We start from the raw sequence: 19213 nt of genomic DNA, 5'->3' as shown, positions 1-19213 counted from the left end.
AGTATTATGTTATTATTCTATTTCATACAATCTGTTGTTCTGAAAAGAAAAACATGCTATGTTGCTGCCGAGTAAATCATACTTGTTTCATGTCACAGATCCTATATGAAATTTTGCGGAAACTCTTCCACTTTTACAGATTTTCTTATGGCTCATTTGGTGATGGGACATTGTTCCTACCTAGAATTCCTAACACCTCCTTTCTGACCGCTGAAAATTATACCCATATTCCCTCTAAACATTTTTGCTGGTAGTACGCAAAAATAAGTATTATGCAAAATTAACAACAACAAAAAAAGAGCAAGCTACTTGCTTTACTTATTTCAGAGGTGCTGACTGATTTAGCTCCTGCTGAAAGAAATAAAAACTATGTATGCTCCTACATTCTGAAAAGCAGGACACAAATGTCTAGGAATGGACATATTTGTTGCACTTACCAGGGACTAAAAGAATAGCTCCAACAACACCAGCAATTACAATGATGCTTCCTGTAATAATCAAGCCAACCTTCTTTCCAAGTACGATTTCAAATTTTGATGCTTAAAAGAAAAATGGAGAGAGATACAGGAATAATGCATTAGATATGACATGTTTTCCTCTTAAATTTAGATCAGTCAGAAAAAAGCTTTCCTCAAAAATAACATCTTAATATCTCACACTTTTCCAATTGCCCCAGTGACACTGATGGACCATCACCAGTTTCTGGGGGAACTTTTGTTCACCAGAGTGCCCCAAGGGACGATGAGGTTGAACGGTTATAAACTACTGCAAGACTGTTTCAGGCTGGACATAAGGAAGAATTTCTTTACTGTCTGAGCCCCGAAGGTCTGAAACAACCTGCCATCGGAGGTGGTTCAAACACCTACACTGAACACCTTCAAGAGTAGATTGGATGCTTATCTTGCTGGGATCCTATGACCCCAGCTGACTTCCTGCCCTTTAGGTGAGGGGCTGGACTCGATGATCTTCCAAGGTCCCTTCCAGCCCTAATGTCTATGAAATCTATGAAATCTATGAAAACTTAAGCTAAGCATCTTGGTTAAATTACCAATCTTGCCTTACTATGCAGCCCAGGCCAAACTCCCACTGTTTGCTGCAATCTAAATCAACTCTCATAACTCCTCTTGCTAGTTCAATTAAATAGTATTCATTTTTTTAAAGTTACACAATGTTTTTTCATGAGATGAGGGCAGTAACCTGGGACTTGAAAAACCTTAGTTCAATTCTCTGCCTAACCAGAGATTGTGTGTTTGTACTGATGCTGCCACAGTCGCTTTTAATAGATGAGGAATTAAATTCCCCTACTTAATATAAACTCTTCAAGGTTAAGTTTATTAAAGCAGCAATCTCCAAACTTTGCTGCCCAGTGGCAAACAGCATTAAGGGAGTAATAAGCTGCAGCTAACATCAGAATTTCCTTTACCTGTCAAACACAAGTGATATCAGAGCATCTCACAGATATGTTGTCCCCAAGTCATGGACTGGAGGCCACTTTATTGAGGGCTGTGATGCCCTTGTGTATTACCATGTAAATACCATAGATCAAACTATTTTGCAGCAAAACTGTATTATTAAGCACAGACTGCCATCCATTTCAGAAGTGGTTCTTTTCAATGGTGGGTTACATAATAGCTACACTTTGGGAGCTTTTGGAAGAAGAAAAGCTGTAACATAAGATCATTATCACCAGCTGTGTTTGGTTCCACCCTCCGCATTGTTAACAAAACTGCCAGGTAAGCTGGAATTCTACAGGACAGGAAAAGCACAGCTTGATTCTCAGGTTGAAATTTTGAAAGAAAAATCCTGGGTTTTGAAAAAGTAATTTTGTCTTCGCTGCTGACAACTGAACGTAAAAACTAATATGCCACTATCTGAGCAGAACCACACTTTTGGAGTTAGGAGTAAAGGGATTACATTGTAAAAATTAGTTCTGCAATAAAATAAATCAGGTATGTTCAGAAAGGGGAGTCTGTAACTAAGCTAAGTTTGATTTGATTTTATGCAGTATAAAAATAAGCAACACTATGTCAGCATCAAAAAATCTCTTATCAAGCAAATATAATAAAAAGTTTCCCCAGCATGACTAGGGTAGAGTGTATACAAAAAATCTCTACATTTTTCCTCAGCTTTTTAAGTGCATTATTATGCAAGAGCCAGACTGATCTCCTTGCTGCAAGAACTATCTTTTTCACTTGTAACAGGGCCCTAATCCACAACTGTAACTCCTTTACTATTGGAATTTAAATAAATAATTTATTTGGCATTTCAAAATTATTTCTAATCCTATGTTCTGAGGGTATATAGAATTAAATTAAAATACATTTAAACAGCCAACTGGACTGACAACAATTAATAATTAATGAATGCGTTATATTAAATCTCTATACACCAAGCCCGTACAAAAAAAAATCCACATGCTCCTGAACACCAGGTAAAGGTGAAAACAAGTGTTATGAACCATTAAAGGAAGATACTGCGACAAAGCTTGGGGGTGGGGTGGGTGGAAATCAAACGGGTTAATTAACATCTTAAGTAAGCACTGAGCAATAGTCAACTATAAAATCAAAGGGAATCTGGTTGATTCAAATTTTCTTCTGTAAAGTATCACTGCTCTCTCTCCCGATTTATCTGTATTTTACATACTTTAGGATAGCCACCACAGTAGCATCTGATTGCCAGATAATGTGCAGACACATAATGTCAGGTAATTATGACTCCGGAACTTTGCTAATGAAAACATCAAGTCAAAATTGGCCCTGACAAAAAAACAGTGATAGATCAGGAGTCTCAAATTAGCAAATATTTTACTTGCTTCAAAGAGTTAGACATATCAGAATTCACCACCGTTTTAAACAGGAAGTTTAAAATACAGAGCCTACAGTACAGAATGAAGATGCACCATATAAAATCCAGACATCAAAAGAGAGTCAACTTTAGGAATTTAGTATCTCTCTCATCAACACCCAGATTGTTGGTACTGGAAGTATTTTAACACAGCGGACGATATGCTGGTACTAAATTAAACTTACACCAATTCAATAAAACCAATGTGCAGTGTTACATTAAGAAGAAAGCATCATCTCTCTGCAATAATACTTGTGCTGCCATAAACTGAAATAACTTTCTGTTCCTTGGATGAACCATTAATGTCACGGTGATGTGACAACTACATAAAACAAAATAAATCCTTCTTGACATAAGTTACTTTAAGGATATTAATTACCAACTGTAAAATTTATAGTCAATAGACTTTTTCCTGGAAAACATATGCCACTAGCATCAGTGCTTGGGGTAGTAAAAACAACACTCATTAGCATTTGCTAGACCAAATCCTAAAAGCCAGCTTTCTAATGTGCTACCAAAACCAGCTTCTATTTCCACCTTTTGTACTTAAGTACTACCTTCTATTATTCCATTTCATGTTGCTGCTTTATATACTCATGTCATTTTAGTGCTAAAATCCAGTATTTATAAAGAATGAACAGAACTTAATACTCACCAACTACACATAACTGAGCCCAAGAAAAAATAATAGCCAAAAACAGGAAGAGTATGATGAAAGCACTTTCGACTGGACGAAACCAGCTTCCTAAAAATTTAAAGACACAAAAAAGGGAGAGGAAGAGACAGAAAAAAGTTAAGTTATTAGATTTATATTCTAGTGCTCATTTTAGCTTATTCTGGGGCCTGCTTAGTAATCTGTCTGCTACAAGTTTTAATATTAAAGATAACATCAGCTGTCTGATCTTGACCACCCCAGGTGATTTGATAAATATGACAGGCTGCTTCCTACTCATTCAGGATTCCAGTTGCTGTAACTCACATTCCAGAAAATTCCAGGGGTGCTTCTACACCACTTTTCCCAGGTCTAAGCAAAAGCAAGGAATAGCACACTGTTGGCTGTGTCACACATTTTATTGCAAATGTACACAATACCAATCTCCACATTGATTTCTCCCAGTCACTGGCCACTGTTTTCAGTCCTTCATCCTCCCCACCCTCCCCCACAACAGTGGCTGACAAGGCAGCGTATCCACAAGGCACTCACAAACCACCTTCTCCCCCACCCCCTGCAGTAGGGCACCAGGGCAGCCACCCATGGATCCCAGGCCCACAGGGCAACCTCAAAACCACACACACTATTGACAGTTTCAAGCAACAGTCTTTAGTTCCCTCCACAACAACAGTCCCCACAAGTCCCCACCACTAACCCCACTACCTGCCACCAAAAAAGCACCAATTTCCCTGTGCAACTATGTACTGTGTGGTGTGTGCCCTCCAGGGAGAGGAATGGAGGGATGAAGATGCCTATGGGACAGAGCCCAGGGAGAGGTTCTCAGCACCCCAGCCTCTGGCCACACCACCACAGATGCAGATACCATGTTGAAGCCAGTGGGCTGGGTTCTTGGCCACGGGTGGGGACAGCCACTGTTCAGGCTACATAGTGTGCTCCGCCTCCTCCACCTTGGGGCCCAAGGTCAGCAGGACCCATGTGCGGTGCTGGTCCTGCTGTTGGCAGCTCCTGCTCAGGGGCCACATGACACCTGGGCAAGTGGCAGGGAAAGGCCCAGGTGGGGGACCTAGCTGCTGGGAGACCTGGCTCAGGAGCAGTGGCAGGGAGCCCTGGCTGCTGTAAGCACTGCTGCATGTCATCCCAAGCCCATTGTGGAGCTTGGTGCTGGGCTATCCATGGGTGGCTGCCAGGGGCATAAGTGGCACTAGAAAATATTATTTGGAGGAAGCTGGGCAGTGCAGACAGTGCCCACCTGACCTCACTGCTTCCTCCTGCAGGGCTGTTCTAGGGCCAGCAAGAACCGGTGTTATGCACGTGGCAGCAGAGGAGTGCACAGTGACGGAGAAGCACACAGCGGGGTCGCTGGGCATGGCGCTGCAGCAGCAGTTGCACTGGAGACACTGTCACCAACCAGGTTTGGGTAAGAGCTAAGCCTTGCTCGCCCTGGCCTTCCACAACCTATGCCCAGCGGCAAGCAAGACTGGGGCCAGGGAGGGCATGAAGGTGATCACCAGGACCAGGATGGTGTCCAGTGCAAAGTGGGCAGTATTTGATTCGGATTCAGCCCGATTTCATAGACATCAGGGCTGGAAGGGACCTTGGAAGATCACAGAGTCCAGTCCCCTGCCCCAGGGGCAGGAAGTCAGCTAGGATCAAAGGATCCCAGCCAGATAGATGTCCAAATGTTTCTTAAGAGTCCAGAGTAGGTGCTTGCACTACCTCTGGAGGCAGTCTATTCCAGGCCTTGTGGGCTCAGACATTAAAGAAGTTTTTCCTTATGTCCAGCCTAAAACTGTCTTGGAGGCGTTTGTGATAATTTGATCTTGTCATCCCTTGAGGTGCCCTGTTAAACAGGCATTCCCCCAGATCCTGATGTACACCCCTTATATACTTACAGGCAGCCACTAAGTCACCCCTGATCCAGTGCTTTTCAGGCTGAAGAGTCCCATGGTTTTCAGCCTCTCATCATAAGGCCTGTTCTCTTGCCCTCTGATCATGCGAGTGGCTGTCCTCTGGACTCAAGCTTTTCCGCATCTTTTTAAAATTGTGGAGCCCAGAACTGGATACAGTACTCCAGCTGTGGCCTCACCAAGGCCGAGTACTGAGGGAGGATGACATCCCGAGATATGCTTGAGAAGCATCTATGGATGCAAGCCAGACTTTTGCTTGCTTTAGCAGCTACAACATCGCATTGGTGGCTCATGTTTATCTTGTGGTCAGTCATGACCCCCAAGCCTCTTTCAGCCGTAGTGCTAGCAAGTGTAGCACAGCTGAGCCTGTAAGCATGATGCAAGTTCCCCCCCTTCCCCCAAGGTGGAATACCTCGCATTTTTCCATATTGAATGTCATCAGGTTTTTATCCACCCATTTTCTGAGCCTGTCAAGATCAGCCTGGATCACCAGCCTATCCTCAGGTGTGGATGCCTCACCCCAAAGTTTGGTATCGTTAGTGAACTTGGCCAGTTCACTTCTCACACCAATGTCCACATCGTTAATAAAGATGTTAAAGAGTATAGGTCCAAGGACGGAGCCTTGGGGGACAGGACTGGTCGCCGAGCGCTTCTGTTGACTACCACTCTCTGGGTCCGACCTTGGAGCCAATTCCCCAGATATTGGACTGCGATGTACCCGAGGCTGCAGTTGGTCAATTTTTCCATGAGGAGATCATGGGACACCAGATCAAAAGCTTTTTTAAAGTCCAGATATATGATGTCAATCTCTTCTCCCTTGCCCAGGTGATATGTCAGCTGGTCATAGAAGGAGATGAGATGGGTCAGCAAGACCTACCTGCAACAAACCCATACTGGCTGTCCCTCAGGATGTTGCCATCAGCCAGGTTGTCAAGAATAGTCTCTTTGACCATTTTTTCCAAGATCTTCCCAGGGATAAAGGTCAGGCTGATAAGCCTGTAGTTCCCCAGATCTACTTTCCTGCCTTTCTTGAAGATAAGCACCACATTGGCCTTCTTCCAATCTTAGGACACTTTACCTGAGTGCCACGAGTTCTCAAAGAGCCTTGCCAGTGGCTAAGCTATGATGTCTGCCAGCTCCTTAAGTAATCTGGGGTGTAAACTGTCTGGACCAACTGACTCGAAGGTGTCCAGCCTCTCAAGATGTTCCTTTACATGGTTTACAGTGATGTAGGGTATAAATTCCCCCTCACCCTGGCCGTCCTGCATCGTGATAAGCATGGTGGTCCCTTTGGGCTGATGAAAAACTGATGCAAAATACCCATTAAGCAGGCTGGCTTTTTCAGTTGTCCCATTTGGTTTAGCAGGGGTCCAATGTTACCCTTGTTTTTCTTCTGACTCCCCACATATCTAAAAAAGGAACTTTTTATTGTCCTTAAAAAGCCAGTTAAAGTTTGGTTGCAACCTTGGCTTTCCTGGTTCACTCCCTACAGATCTGAACCAGTGCAGAATACTCCTCCTTTGTGGTGATTCCAGTCTTCCATCCTTTATAGGTTTCTCTTCTTAGAAGCAGGAGGTCCATGAGTTCCCTGCAGAGCCCAGGAAGTTGCTGTGCCCTTTTGCTACCTTTCCTCCAAGATGGGATGGACATCACTTGTGCTTTCAGGATCGCCCCCTTGAGGAGCAACCACTCATCCTGAATTCCTCTTCCTGTCAAGTTGTGGTCCCTTAGGTCCTAGATAACCAGCCTCCTGAGCTTATCAAAGTCAGCTGTCCTAAAGTCGCCGACTCCTGCACTGCTGACGGACTTGCCAGCTTTGAGGTGGATAGTGAATGATCAGCTCGTGGTCACTGTCTCCCAGCTTCCCTTCAATTCTTAGGCCACTGACTAGATCATCCCCCTTTGCCAGGACCAAGTCGAGCAGCGCTTTACCTCTTGTTGGTGCATAGACTTCTTGAGTCAGAGAGAGCTCAAACATGCATGTGAGGAAGCTTTGTGACCATTCAGATTCGGCCAAGTGCTCTTACCAAGAGATGTCCAGGTAGTTGAAATCTCCCATGACAACCATGGAGCAAGAGTGTGCAGCCTCAGCCAGTTCCTTGGCAAATTCCTGGTCAAGCTCTTGTTCCTGATTAGGAGGTCTGTAGTAGACTCCTAACATTGTGTCCCCTGTGCCAATGTCAGGTTGCAGAGATGTGTAGCTTTCCTTGACATAGAGCGCTACACCCCCGCCCCTTTTTTCTGCACGATCTCTCCTGTATAGGGTATAGCCATCTATACCTATGGCTCAGTCTTAGGTGGAGTCCCACCAGGTCTCTGTTATCTCTATGAGATCACAGTCATTCTTGTTTAGCAGGAGGACTAGTTCCTCGTGTTTGTTCCCCAAGCTCCTGGCATTGGTGTACAGGAACGTAAGTGTCCCATTGAAGCACTAGTCTTCCCTGCGCTCCCAGTAGGACATCATTTCAGGACTGGGGTAGGAGTGGATTCCCTTGAGTGCCTTAACCTGCTGGATTTGGGGAACAGTGATTCAATTCGCTGATTCGGATCACTGTCCCGATTCGATTCGGTCGAATCTGAAGATTAGTTTCTGATTCAGAGAATCAGTGATTTGGCTACAGACACTGCTTTATATGTTTTTTCTACATACCTCGAGGTACCAGGCGCAGCTTGTGAACACTGAGATGGTGGGGTGGATGAAGCATCTCACAGGAGCATGGGAGGTGGGGTTTCCTTGTGTGCTTGGCGGCAGACCCAGAAATGGACCAGAAGTACTTCCGGTCCACTCCCAGGTCGCCACCAAGTGTGACCCAGGAGGCACTACTCAATGAGTCTGGGGGCAGGGGTTCCCCCATGTGGTCCACGGTGGACACAGAAGTGGACCAGAAGTACTTCTGGTCTACTTTCGGGTCCCCTGCCTGGGCCACCAAGGCAGCCTGTCACTCCTGCAACATAAGCATCCTCTTGAGGAGGGCACTGTGCCTCTTCTGGAGGATGAGGAGCCTGTGCCAGAAGGCACAATCCGTCCAGTCCCTCTCCCGCTCCATGTCCTGGGTGCATCAGGCCTGCAAGTATACCAGCTACTCCTCTACCACAGTGACCAGCTTGTCCAGCAGGAGGATGCATTCTTGTGTGATGCTGCTGGTGGAGGCAGCGTGTGCGGAAGGCACCAGCTGACCATAGTGGTGTCCTTAGAGGTTAATCCCCAGTAGCAACTGGTGCATTTCCCCCCGTGTGTAGCTACTGGACATGCAAAGCCAGGAGAGGGGCTTTTTGTGAGCGTTTGCAACATTTAGAGATAACACGCACTATGCTGAGGGGCTGTGTGCCACCCAGCCTCAGAATGGTGTGTGCTGCCCAGGCAGCTGAGGAATCCAGGGATCATGCTAAATTGGTCAGGCAAACCCTGCCACAGGTGGCCACTGGCTAAGCCCACCATCCCCACTCCCTCCAAAGGAGCAGGTGGCCTGCTTGATGCTTCCTGCAGTCAGCCTGCCTTCTGCCACCCCTACCCAGGCCAGGGCAGGGCTGGTTCTTGCCACCTGCCATGGCAGCTCCAAACCAACACCCCCCATTTCTCTTCCTGCAGGCTAGACGTTTTGATTCCGAGGCACCAGACCACACTGCCCAGAGTTGGGGAGACAGGGGAGGAGCTCCTGCACAGCTGGCAAGTGGAGCTGGTGACACCCCCACCCTCCCAAATGAGGTCCTCTCCAGAGAAGGGGCCTGGTCCTGGGCACCTGCCCTGTGTGGACTATGTCCCAAGCATTCCCCTGCTGAGACTCTGCTTGGAGTGCCATGACAAGCTGTTTGAGTGTACTGAGGGGTGCCCAAACCACCATCCCCTGCTATTGCTGATTGCCATGGTGCCCTGGGCACAGCTGAAAATGTGGCACAGGGCCCTGAGTTTCGATGGCACCCAAGGGAAACCTATGCTTCCTTAAAATGTACACTATCATCTGGAGAGGTACCTCTGACTACACTACGAGACCCTGATCCCAGCAAACACAGAGATTGCTGCTGTCATGGATGGGTTTCTCTGCAAGTGACAGGGCACTGAATGCCCATCTGTGAGGGCACTGGCTGCTCAATAAAATTCTGCACTGCCTCCCCGTGTGTCATGCGGGGAAACTCCAGGAAGCAGAGAAGGAGTTTGCCTAGGCAGAGCAGGGAGGGGGAGAGGAAGGGGGCCCCCACCCCCCATGTGGGGCCCCTGGCTTCAGGTATGCTACCTGACAGTAGGCAGGTCAGTGGGCAGGGGCATGAGTGGCAGCGGCACCCCCTCTCGCCCGGCCCCCCTCCCTATGAAGGGCTTACCAGAGGGGCATGGCCGGCGGTCTTGGCAGTCCGATTCATTCCCTGATGGCAGATTTTGTGTCATTACTATATTTTCATCTTAAAACAAGCTTTTAAAAACTAAATAAAAATCAGAAATGAAGTATACAAAATGATTTTGAAACAACACATGAGGCCCCTTGTGGACTTCAGCTACCTCCCTTATCTGCAATTAAAATCTCAAGCAAAATATTGTCAAGCCCAGTCATCATTTGCCCAGCACAGTTTTTCCACTGAACTTTCCAGTGAAGATTCTCCCCAACTCTCTCTCAAGGCATTCTTAGCTTGGGCAACCTATTATGAAAGCATTTGATATTCCTACCCCCAGTATGCTATTCTTTATACTTTTTTCAAAACCATAGTGCTAAGCAAAGGAAAGCATGACATCTATTGAGAAGACAATCAGAGATTCACAACCTTACTTTGTCAACAAACCCAAAGCCAAGGAAATCACCCATCACAAGCCATATTTCAGAATGATCTGCATCCACTAGGGTCTGGTGGAATGCAACACTATGGAACCAGCTGGGGCTACTTCTCACCTCCTAGACACAGCCAACCACTTGCAGCCCTGAAGCAATTTCACTTCAATGGGATTTTCACATGCAAGGCAAAAGGGCCCCTTCTGATCCCCTTCTGGAGCATGCCCCACTTTGGAAGTTATGTTTATTTTGCATACAGCATACTTGAATACTTGATCAAAATGGACAGTGTAGTGTTGTTTGCATCAGCAAATCTATAATATCTGATTGACATTAAGTGGGAAACTGTTTTAATGCCAACTGATATTAAAACAGCATGTTTTGTAATAAATAATTGTCTCAGTGATACATGGAAAATGCTTTAGATTAAACGTCTCCCATTAACTGGCCTTAACTGGGCTTTACTAATAAGTTACAGTCCTGACAGCAACTTCCTCAATTCCTACATAACATGCATAGCTATAGACCAAATCTTGAAGCTCTTACACTGGGAAACTAACTTTTCAAATTTTAAGAAAGGTCTCTGTAACTCAATTAACATGTGAAATAGCATTTGAATCATAGTACTGTACATATATTTAGAGTTGTAACATACATATACAGTAAAGTATGCATGGCAGAAATAATTCAGATTATAAAACTAAAGGGCCCAGGAAAGCTTCACACCTTAAAAATTACCAACATTACCAAACAGCAGGCCCAATGCTTAAAGAGGCACTAATTTTGACTTCCAAAAAACATACATGCCCAGGACTACTAGGATTACATTACTGACTTCCATGTTTTTGGTATTTTTCACTGCTAGTAGTTCACTGACACATTCATTTTTCAGTGTTCCTTCCCACAAGATCCACCCATTCCTTTTACTGGTAAATGATAATACACAACTTACCTACAGAGATTTTAAGTTCAACTACAATTTCTCCTTCCCTATTCGATTCTGTTACTTCACAGGTGTAGTTTCCAGGACGTGCTTGTGCTGCTAAGATTGACAAAGAGGCAATACCCTTGGGTAAATCCTTCTCAGATGCAAAATTAGCAGATGAAAAATTGCTACTTCTATGTAATTTCTTGCTGGATCCATCAAATGTGAAAAATTCTATTCCGTTAAATTTCCACTTAACAAACATGTCACCAGCACTGTGGAATGCTAGATTATTTACTATGCAAGGCAGGATGGCACTTTCGTTACAAGTAGACAGATTAACGGACTTGGTTGCATTAAATAGCAGTTGTGCCGAACCTGGGGAGAGAAAAAAAAAGAATGTCTGATTTTACAGTCTTTCCAAATTACTCCAATACATGCCAGACATGAGCAACAAGAAAAATGCGTCCTAGTTTAAAATGACAAAATATATTTGAAATAAGAACATGCTGATCATCTTTACAAGAAACAAGACAAAAAAAATGGTGATGGTCAAGAAAGAGAGAGAGGGTAAAGAAAAGAAAAGCAATGCCTGGGAGGAGGAGTTAAAAGGATAAGGAGGCGTCTTAATCCTTAGATGATGTTTAAGCATCAAAACAGCAGGTGCATTTAAAGTGCATAAAATGAGTACTGATACAATATTCACTGTGCTGTACTCATCCAGCCATCGCCCCTGGGGTATTCTTCTGGGTAATGGATCACACAGAATAAATATAGATAGTTCTTTTTCAGGAAAGTACAGGACTAGTCTTACTGAAGTTCAACGTTGGCCTAAGGGAGGTATGGTCACCAGCAATGCACGTAGAGTCCCATCAATAAGTGACAAGCACTTTTTCTACAGACTCGTTCTTTACTTTTGTAAGTAGAAAAGGCTGTATACAACAGAAACAAACACTACTAGAGTTCTGCTTTCATGTTCCCTAGAGAACTAGGAAAGAAATGAATGCTCAGGTTTACAAATACAGGCAGTCCTCGACTTACGTTTCGAGTTACATTTCTCACTGCCAACGTTTCTAAATTGACACCCTGTTTTGACTTTCTGATGTCAATTTCGACTTTACAACACTTGATCCAATGCCATGCCAGCAAACAAGTTCGCTGTGTTGTCCATCTCCCTGGAGAACATCTGTTCAAACTTCCTTGGATACTTTCTTTAAGAAAGCAGACAAGACTCCAAAAAATCTGCAGCCAAGTCTTCTGAGAAGACTTCAGCCAGGAGCCCTTCAAAAAGTCCAAACAAGAGCCCTTCAAAAAGTTGAGCAAAGTCACCTTAAAGAAGTCCTTCTAAATCAATATGTTTGCTATTTACAATATAAATACATTAATGTAGCTACAATACTCATCTATAATTGATCAAGTACAAAATCCTGGGTTATTTTTGGTGAAAATAGAGTATCAGGCCTTGGTTTAGGAATCAACCCACCATTTATAACATTGTTTTCTATGGGAAATGCGATTCTAAATTCAACGTTTTGATTTAAGACACAGTTTTCAGGAACAAACTGTCTTGTAAATCTGAGGACTGCCTTTACAACATTTGTCATTGTTCCTCCTGTTCTCTGCAGGTGGAGCCAAAATCCTATAGGTAAAGAGCTTGCTTAGGGAATTTTTTCTTTCTGGATAAATGGATATACACCCAGAAAGATGCAAAACACAAGCCATTCACTGGGCACGTCTACATGAGATACCGTAATGCACAGTAGTCTATTCTCCTATGCATCTGCACATCATGGCAAAAGCCGTGCTAATGCACTAACATGCAATAGAATTAGTCTACTGCACATTAAGCGTCGCAAAATAAAGTTTGCCTTTCCTACTGCACATTAGCGCGGGCTAATGCGGCTTTATGTCATACCTTATATTAGAGACACTAGACTTAATGCAAAGGCACATGAATGCACGTGTAGATGCATCCACTGAGTAGTAAAATTGCAAATACAGAAGTTACAGGTGGTAATGTGTAACACTAAAGGCCCAAATTTGGCAGAACTTCAAAAATGTTAGATGCCAAATTCTCCATAAGTTTTTCTATAACACTTATCACCATAGCATCCAATCATGGCCCAAATAAATTAGATCCGCTTGGCAAAATCTCTGATGGACGCTGAATCTTCTGCTCTTCTCTGCTCCCTAGCAGATAAGGTTTTCATCAGAGATAAGAATTTAACAATGTTTCACAATGTGGGAACTGAAAGAGCAGTAATGCTACACAGCTAATTTAAAAACAGAGGCACAACCACACAGGAACGTAAGCAATATGCCACTTACTGTCACACACCTAACTTTCTGAAGACTCCTACATCAGAGTCTATAACTCTGAAGGAGGGCATGGGGAAGGGCGTGTGCTCTTGATCTATGGAGGGAGGCTGGGGGGCTCCAGCTGTGGGCTGGGACCGCATCAGGCTCTTCCTGGTATGTGGGGGTTGCACAGCCATGCTGAGGGCTGCACTTCTGGCACGTGGGAGCTGCAGTGCTGGGAGGGGGCTACAGACTGGCTACAGCAAAATTTGGGGTGGCTGCACCCCCCCCATATCTCCCTCCCAGCGCTGCTGCCACCCACCCTGAGTGCAGCCCCCATGCACTGGGAGCGCAGGCCCACAGCCCTAAGCAGAGCTACCACACAACAGGAAAAGCCCAGCAGCAGGCCCCCGCTGCACGGATCAGGGGCCTATGCCTCCCCCATGCCCTCCTGGGGTGTGCGCAGTGGTGAGAGCCACCCTCCTACCCTGTGCCACCCGGACAAGCCATGGCTCCATCCTGCACCCCATCTCAGCTAGGCAGCGCGTGTCTCAGTCCCTGCCCTACTCCCTCCCCCACTGTGTGGGGTGCTGATCTGAATAAGATATACGGTAGTGTCCATTGCACTCAGTCCCCCTCAGCACCAACTCTTTTTGTTGTGCCACTACACAGAATACATTTTTATTTCCTTTTCACTTCCCCACCTAATCTGTGCAGGGTGGATTTGATTTAAATCAAAATGATTTAAATCATGGCTTTAATTAAGATTTAAATCACTGGTCAGGAAGCCTCTATTTAATCACTGCTTTCTACAAAAAGTGGGCTCTTGTTTGATATCCTGTAATATTTTAACCCCTTGAAAATCACTTTTAAAGAGAAGTAAGGGATGGTGCTGAGGGGGACTGAGTGCAATGGACATTACCATGTATCTTGTTCAGATGGGCTGCACTAACCTACCCTTGTGGTAGGTTCCCATCAGTATGTTTGCCCCATATGGGTCATGTGTTTTATAGCCATGCTTAGTGTTGGCTGTATTTTAATCAATTACATAGTTAGTTTCCATTAGTGACCACATGCTGCTTTTGGCAGCAGTTTAATGATAGGTAATGTATTTAATGAGGTTTCCTTGTATGCAGTTGTAAGAAGCAGCACTTTTTCTTCTCTCCATGCTGATGGGAGGGGGACTTTGTCTTTTATTTGAGTAAATGTGGTATTTTCCAGAAATGAGGGCCACCACCACCTTCTCTTGGTTATGTTATTGGTGAACCTCCTCCCTTAGGATACTTCTGTATTGGTTCATATCTCTTAATTAGTCCTAGTTCATTGATCCTGATAGGCTTTTAGCTGCTCAGTACCTAGAAGACTGAGATACTTCTAGGCATTATATCAGGGACTCCTAAACCCTGCTACTTGAGAGGTAGGGAACCAGCACCAAAGAGCTGCAGTTAGGTAGGCAGCTGGACAAAAGTCAGCTGCAGCACAACATACAGCCCACAAGGGTTGCAGCAAGGGAGGAGACAGCAGCTGTGGCTCAGGGCTTAAGGTGTAACACCTGAGAGCAGGCTGAGGGGCTGAGCCATGTAATCAGGCCAACCTAAGAGATAACAGAAGAGGAACCCAACCAGCTAGGTACCTAAGGAGCTGCTACAGACCTAGAAGCAAAAAAGTAGGAGGTGGCTACGGGGCTGGAAAGACCCAGAAGGGGGTTACCTATAGCTGGCAGAGCACTGGAGGACTGAATGTGGCTGAAAGAGGTGGACGGGAAGCCACAGGGATGCCTGAGGGACACCCATTTAGAGGCTGGGGATAGCATCCTCTGCAGAATCCAGAACTCAGGTGGGCTGAACCCAGTTCAGGGGCCGGGGTGGCATACTGAGAGAGCCTCCTTACCCTGGGTCAGTGCACCAGGGAGGTGGAGCTGGACTGAGAACCAGTCAGGGACATGGGGGGGATGAACCAAGAACAGCCTCATCCTGGGCCAGGGGCATCAAGAGGGCTGAAGCAAACTGTGAGCAGCCCAACAAAACGCAAAATGGGGCCAAGGGGCCAGAACAAGTGGCCCAGAGCTAGAGCTCTGAAGCCAGAATAAAGGTGGACCAAAGCTAAGAGGGCTGAGGCCCCTACAGAGGCAAACAGCATTGGCAAAATAACATCCATAAGGCATGGGTGTGGCTGTAGGGGAGGGCGGAGCCAACCAATTTAGCTCTTGAGGTAACTGGGACAGAGGGGTCCAGCTCCCCAGGACAGAACTGGTAGCCGGAGGGGTTGGAAACCCACAGGGGGAGCTGGTGTTGATGGCAGCCAGGGCTCCAGAGAGACTGTGGGTGGCAGGGCAGAGGCCCAAAACTGTTGGGGCTGTGGTCAGCAAGACTGGAGCCCCAAGGCTGAGAGATAGTAGACAGTGGGGCCCTGAACCAACTGGGCTAAGTTGAGTTCAAGAAGGGACAAAATAAAGAGAGCGCCTTGGAAGGCAGCCTCCCTTCTGCATCAATACCATCAATGTGCGGCAGGCGAAGTGACAGGGTAAGGGTCACAAGAGGCTGGAGCAAGCAGGACAGGATTAAGGTGGGTATCCAAGGGTATCGCTGCCACCATCAGTCCACATCCTGTTACAACAGGTACAGGCACAGAACTTTTAAGCATCTGGAGACCTTTACTAATGAAAAACTTAAGTGCTTCCTGGGTTAGACAGAGGGGTTAAAGACTGCACTTTGGACTTTTGGAATTTAAATGTCTGTGTAGGTCCCACTTCCCTATAAATCTTTCTGTGGATCTGGGCCCAAGAAGTTAGTAGGAGGAAATTATCAGTTTTAGGAATTATTAAATCATTAGAAAATTATGCTTCATAGCAAACCTGGACATGTGTCATGTAAAGAATGCATCAGATGTTTGAGATGCTAGACGACTTCCAGCATTGCTACAGTGGACAACATTCAATGCAGGCACTGAACAACTATTTTTAAACCTGTCTGACAAGTGATTGTTACCACAAGAAGCAATAGTTTGGATTACAATTTCCACTGCAACAAATCTGCCAGTTTGGGGTGCTAGCCTTCAAGTGACAGGAGGAATCATTTCTAACTCAGTCCTTCACTACTACTTAAACATCCTGTCTATTTAGCCAGAGTTCAGTTCAAATAAGGTTCCTAGAAAAGTAAGATAAAAGGCTCAAGAGCTGCAGTTTTGTTCCTGCTAACTTCATTTTCATAGTATTCACTACCCCAATAATGCTTCAAATTATCATTTTGTTTAGTCAACAAAGCTTTCCCAATTACAAACCAGGTGAGACCACAACACACAAGGTCCCTATGCAGATCTGTATGCTATCGCAGATTGAATAAACTGAATTATTTTCAGACTGTTTCAAGTGCTTGTGCCAGACACAGTGTATGTACAGCAGGATTACTTGCAGGCTTGAGTGTCTCCAGCATTGTGACAGGTATTTAACCAGACAAACAAGTCAGAACACTGGGCGAGCGAGTATGTCTGCTTTCTTGGGAAGCTCTTCAAAACACTAGTCTAGGACCAAAGGTTTCGGAAAATAAATTCTAACCCATGGGCTGCATCCACATGCTGCCAGCATCCTCCCAGCTGGCCAAAACAAAAGCATCACGGACAAACTGACTTTGCCTATGCTATATTAAATGTCATGCTGCAATAATGATTAAAAAAAAAGATCATTTGCTCCATCATTCGCTTCTTGACTGGCTGTGTGAGGCATTGCACAGCCTGTGCAGAGCAGGGGTCAGCAATGCTTTTGGGCAGAGTGCCAAACGCCTGCAACTTCAACTTAAAAGACTTTGGCTCCTGGGGCAGATGGCAGGGGAGCTTTGGAGGGAGGTGGGGGACCCTTGTTTTTAATGTGCAGCCCCAGCCCTTTCCCTGCCATGAACCCAGAGGCACGCGTGCCCAGCATAATGCCTTCGCGTGCCACACGCTGGCTCCCGTGCTGGGGGTGGGGGGGAGGCTGCCGACAGAACTGACTTAAAGGAATTAAATGAATGAGTGCCATTAAAAAACAAACAGTGCCGTCGCTTGTGGTCTCCAACAGCGACATCGAATAACCCTCGATGTTTGCTTCTCTCTCCCCGGAGCTGCATTTTGAGAACCGTGGTTAAATTTCCGAGGACACCTTTTGCCAGCTGGCTAAACATTTTGCTGGCTTTTGGAGGCGATAAAAGCGGCAGGGGCCGAACACCTGTCCATAGCCTGGCTCCTTTTCCGTGGCCGCTGGCGCTCGCTGTCAGATCGGCCTAGCAAATACAAGGCGGAGGGCAGACTGCACACAGAGGGAGGCCCAGAGAGGCAGGCACAGCCCGAAGATGGAGGTCCGAGCTCCCGAGTCCCGGGGCTTGGTCGCCGGGGGGGGAGGGGAGGGTGACCCCGCGCCCGTCGCCGAGCGCCCCCCCGCGCCGGACCCAACGCAACAGCGTCTCCATGGAGACGCGCCCCCCCCCCCCACGTTCACCGCCACCGTGTGACGGGCGCTGCCCCCCGCCCCAACCGCCACCTCCGTGTGTGCCCCCCCGACTCACCGGTGCCCACGGCGCCCAGCAGCACCCACAGCCCCGGCGCCCACATGGTGCGGGCGGGGAAGGGGGGGTGGGCCGCGCCGCTGTCCGCCGCAACGAGGTAGACACCGCCGCGCGAGCCGGAGCCGCCCAAGCTGACGAGCTTCCGACTTGGGTGGGGCCGGCTTTCGCTTTCGGTTGCAGCCCCCGCGGGGGGGGGCTGGCAGGGAGCTACGGAGCGCGAGCTGCTGCGACGCCCTCGCTAGAGCCGCGCTCCCGGGGACGGCGCCGGCCGCTCGCACTGCCCCTCGCCCCCGCCTGCCAGACACAGGCCCTCAGGCATCGCCCCGCTACACAGACATCTCAGGCATCACCTCCCCCTTCCCTACACACACATACACCCTCGATGGCATCAGCCCCCTTCCCTCCCTCCATTCAGGCGTCACTCCCCCTACACACGCGCACCTCAGGCATTGTCCCCCCTCCCTACACACACACAGACATCCCTCTCAAACATCACCCCCCTCCCCGCACAAACACACATACCTCAGGCATCATCTCCCCTCCCAACACACACTTACCTCAGGCATCCCCCCCTTCCTCATGTCCCTCAGTCATTGCTCCCCACCCGCCCTCTACACACATCTCAGGCACCAGCCCCCTTAACATCCTTTCCTTCAGTCGTGACATCCCTTGGTGCCTGCTGCTGAACCTGGGTCACACTTTACTCTACAGCCTCCTCTCTAAACCCTTTCAGTCAAGGCTAAATAAATGGCTTTAAATAAATGGCTTTATTCAGAATAAAATGGCTGAGGCCTTGTCTAGTTTGGGTGGGGAGGGGGAGGTAATGGCCAAAATATCACCAGACTTGGGATGAAATCCTAAGTCTAGTCCAGTTTGCAAAGTGAGTTGACTGTCAGATGAATTAACTGTCATCCCCACAGGCATATATCTCACCCCAGAGTCTTCGCCCACGTTTTGCACTTCTGTCATGGTGGTTTTACTGCTAAAAAAAAAAAGTTTCCTTTCTTCTCTCCTGCTGCTCGGTTGCTGCACGCAAAGCTCACAGAACAGAAAACGGAACTGGTGCTACACAGAGTGCAGTGGGATACGTAAAATGAAAAAACCTTGCCAGCAGGAAGCACAAATGCTTCTTCCCTTTCTACTTTCTTCCAGGCAATCACTTCGGGATGTTATTCATATATTTATACGAGAACCTAGAACTGGCAGGGACTTCTCAGTCGCCTGCATTTGCAGGCAGCCACATAACAGACATTTGTCCAAAAGCATCCACAGGA

At 46.7% G+C, this 19213-nt stretch overlaps 1 protein-coding gene across 4 annotated transcripts in view; it reads right to left on the bottom strand.

The window, feature by feature from the left end:
* CD47 (CD47 molecule) overlaps positions 1–18281 on the bottom strand; it is a 44932-nt gene extending 26651 nt beyond the window's left edge. Inside the window, exons 1-5 of one of the 4 annotated variants that reach the window (XM_090058125.1) lie at positions 17940–18281; positions 11134–11484; positions 9742–9783; positions 3500–3589; positions 438–539 (exon numbers count right to left, since the gene is read on the bottom strand). In XM_090058125.1, coding sequence (XP_089914251.1) covers positions 438–539; positions 3500–3589; positions 9742–9783; positions 11134–11484; positions 17940–17985 — 631 coding nt within the window. In that variant the 5' untranslated portion in view covers positions 17986–18281. The remainder of the gene's footprint in view (positions 1–437; positions 540–3499; positions 3590–9741; positions 9784–11133; positions 11485–17939) is intronic. The other 3 variants (XM_090058109.1, XM_090058132.1, XM_090058117.1) reach the window with 3 other exon arrangements.
* Positions 18282–19213: the final 932 nt, after the last annotated feature.

Source organism: Crocodylus siamensis, chromosome 1, assembly GCF_052110815.1.
Source record: "Crocodylus siamensis isolate JL-2025a chromosome 1, ASM5211081v1, whole genome shotgun sequence".
Taxonomy (NCBI): Eukaryota; Metazoa; Chordata; order Crocodylia; family Crocodylidae; genus Crocodylus; species Crocodylus siamensis.
This window is presented reverse-complemented; position numbering and strand designations above follow the sequence as displayed.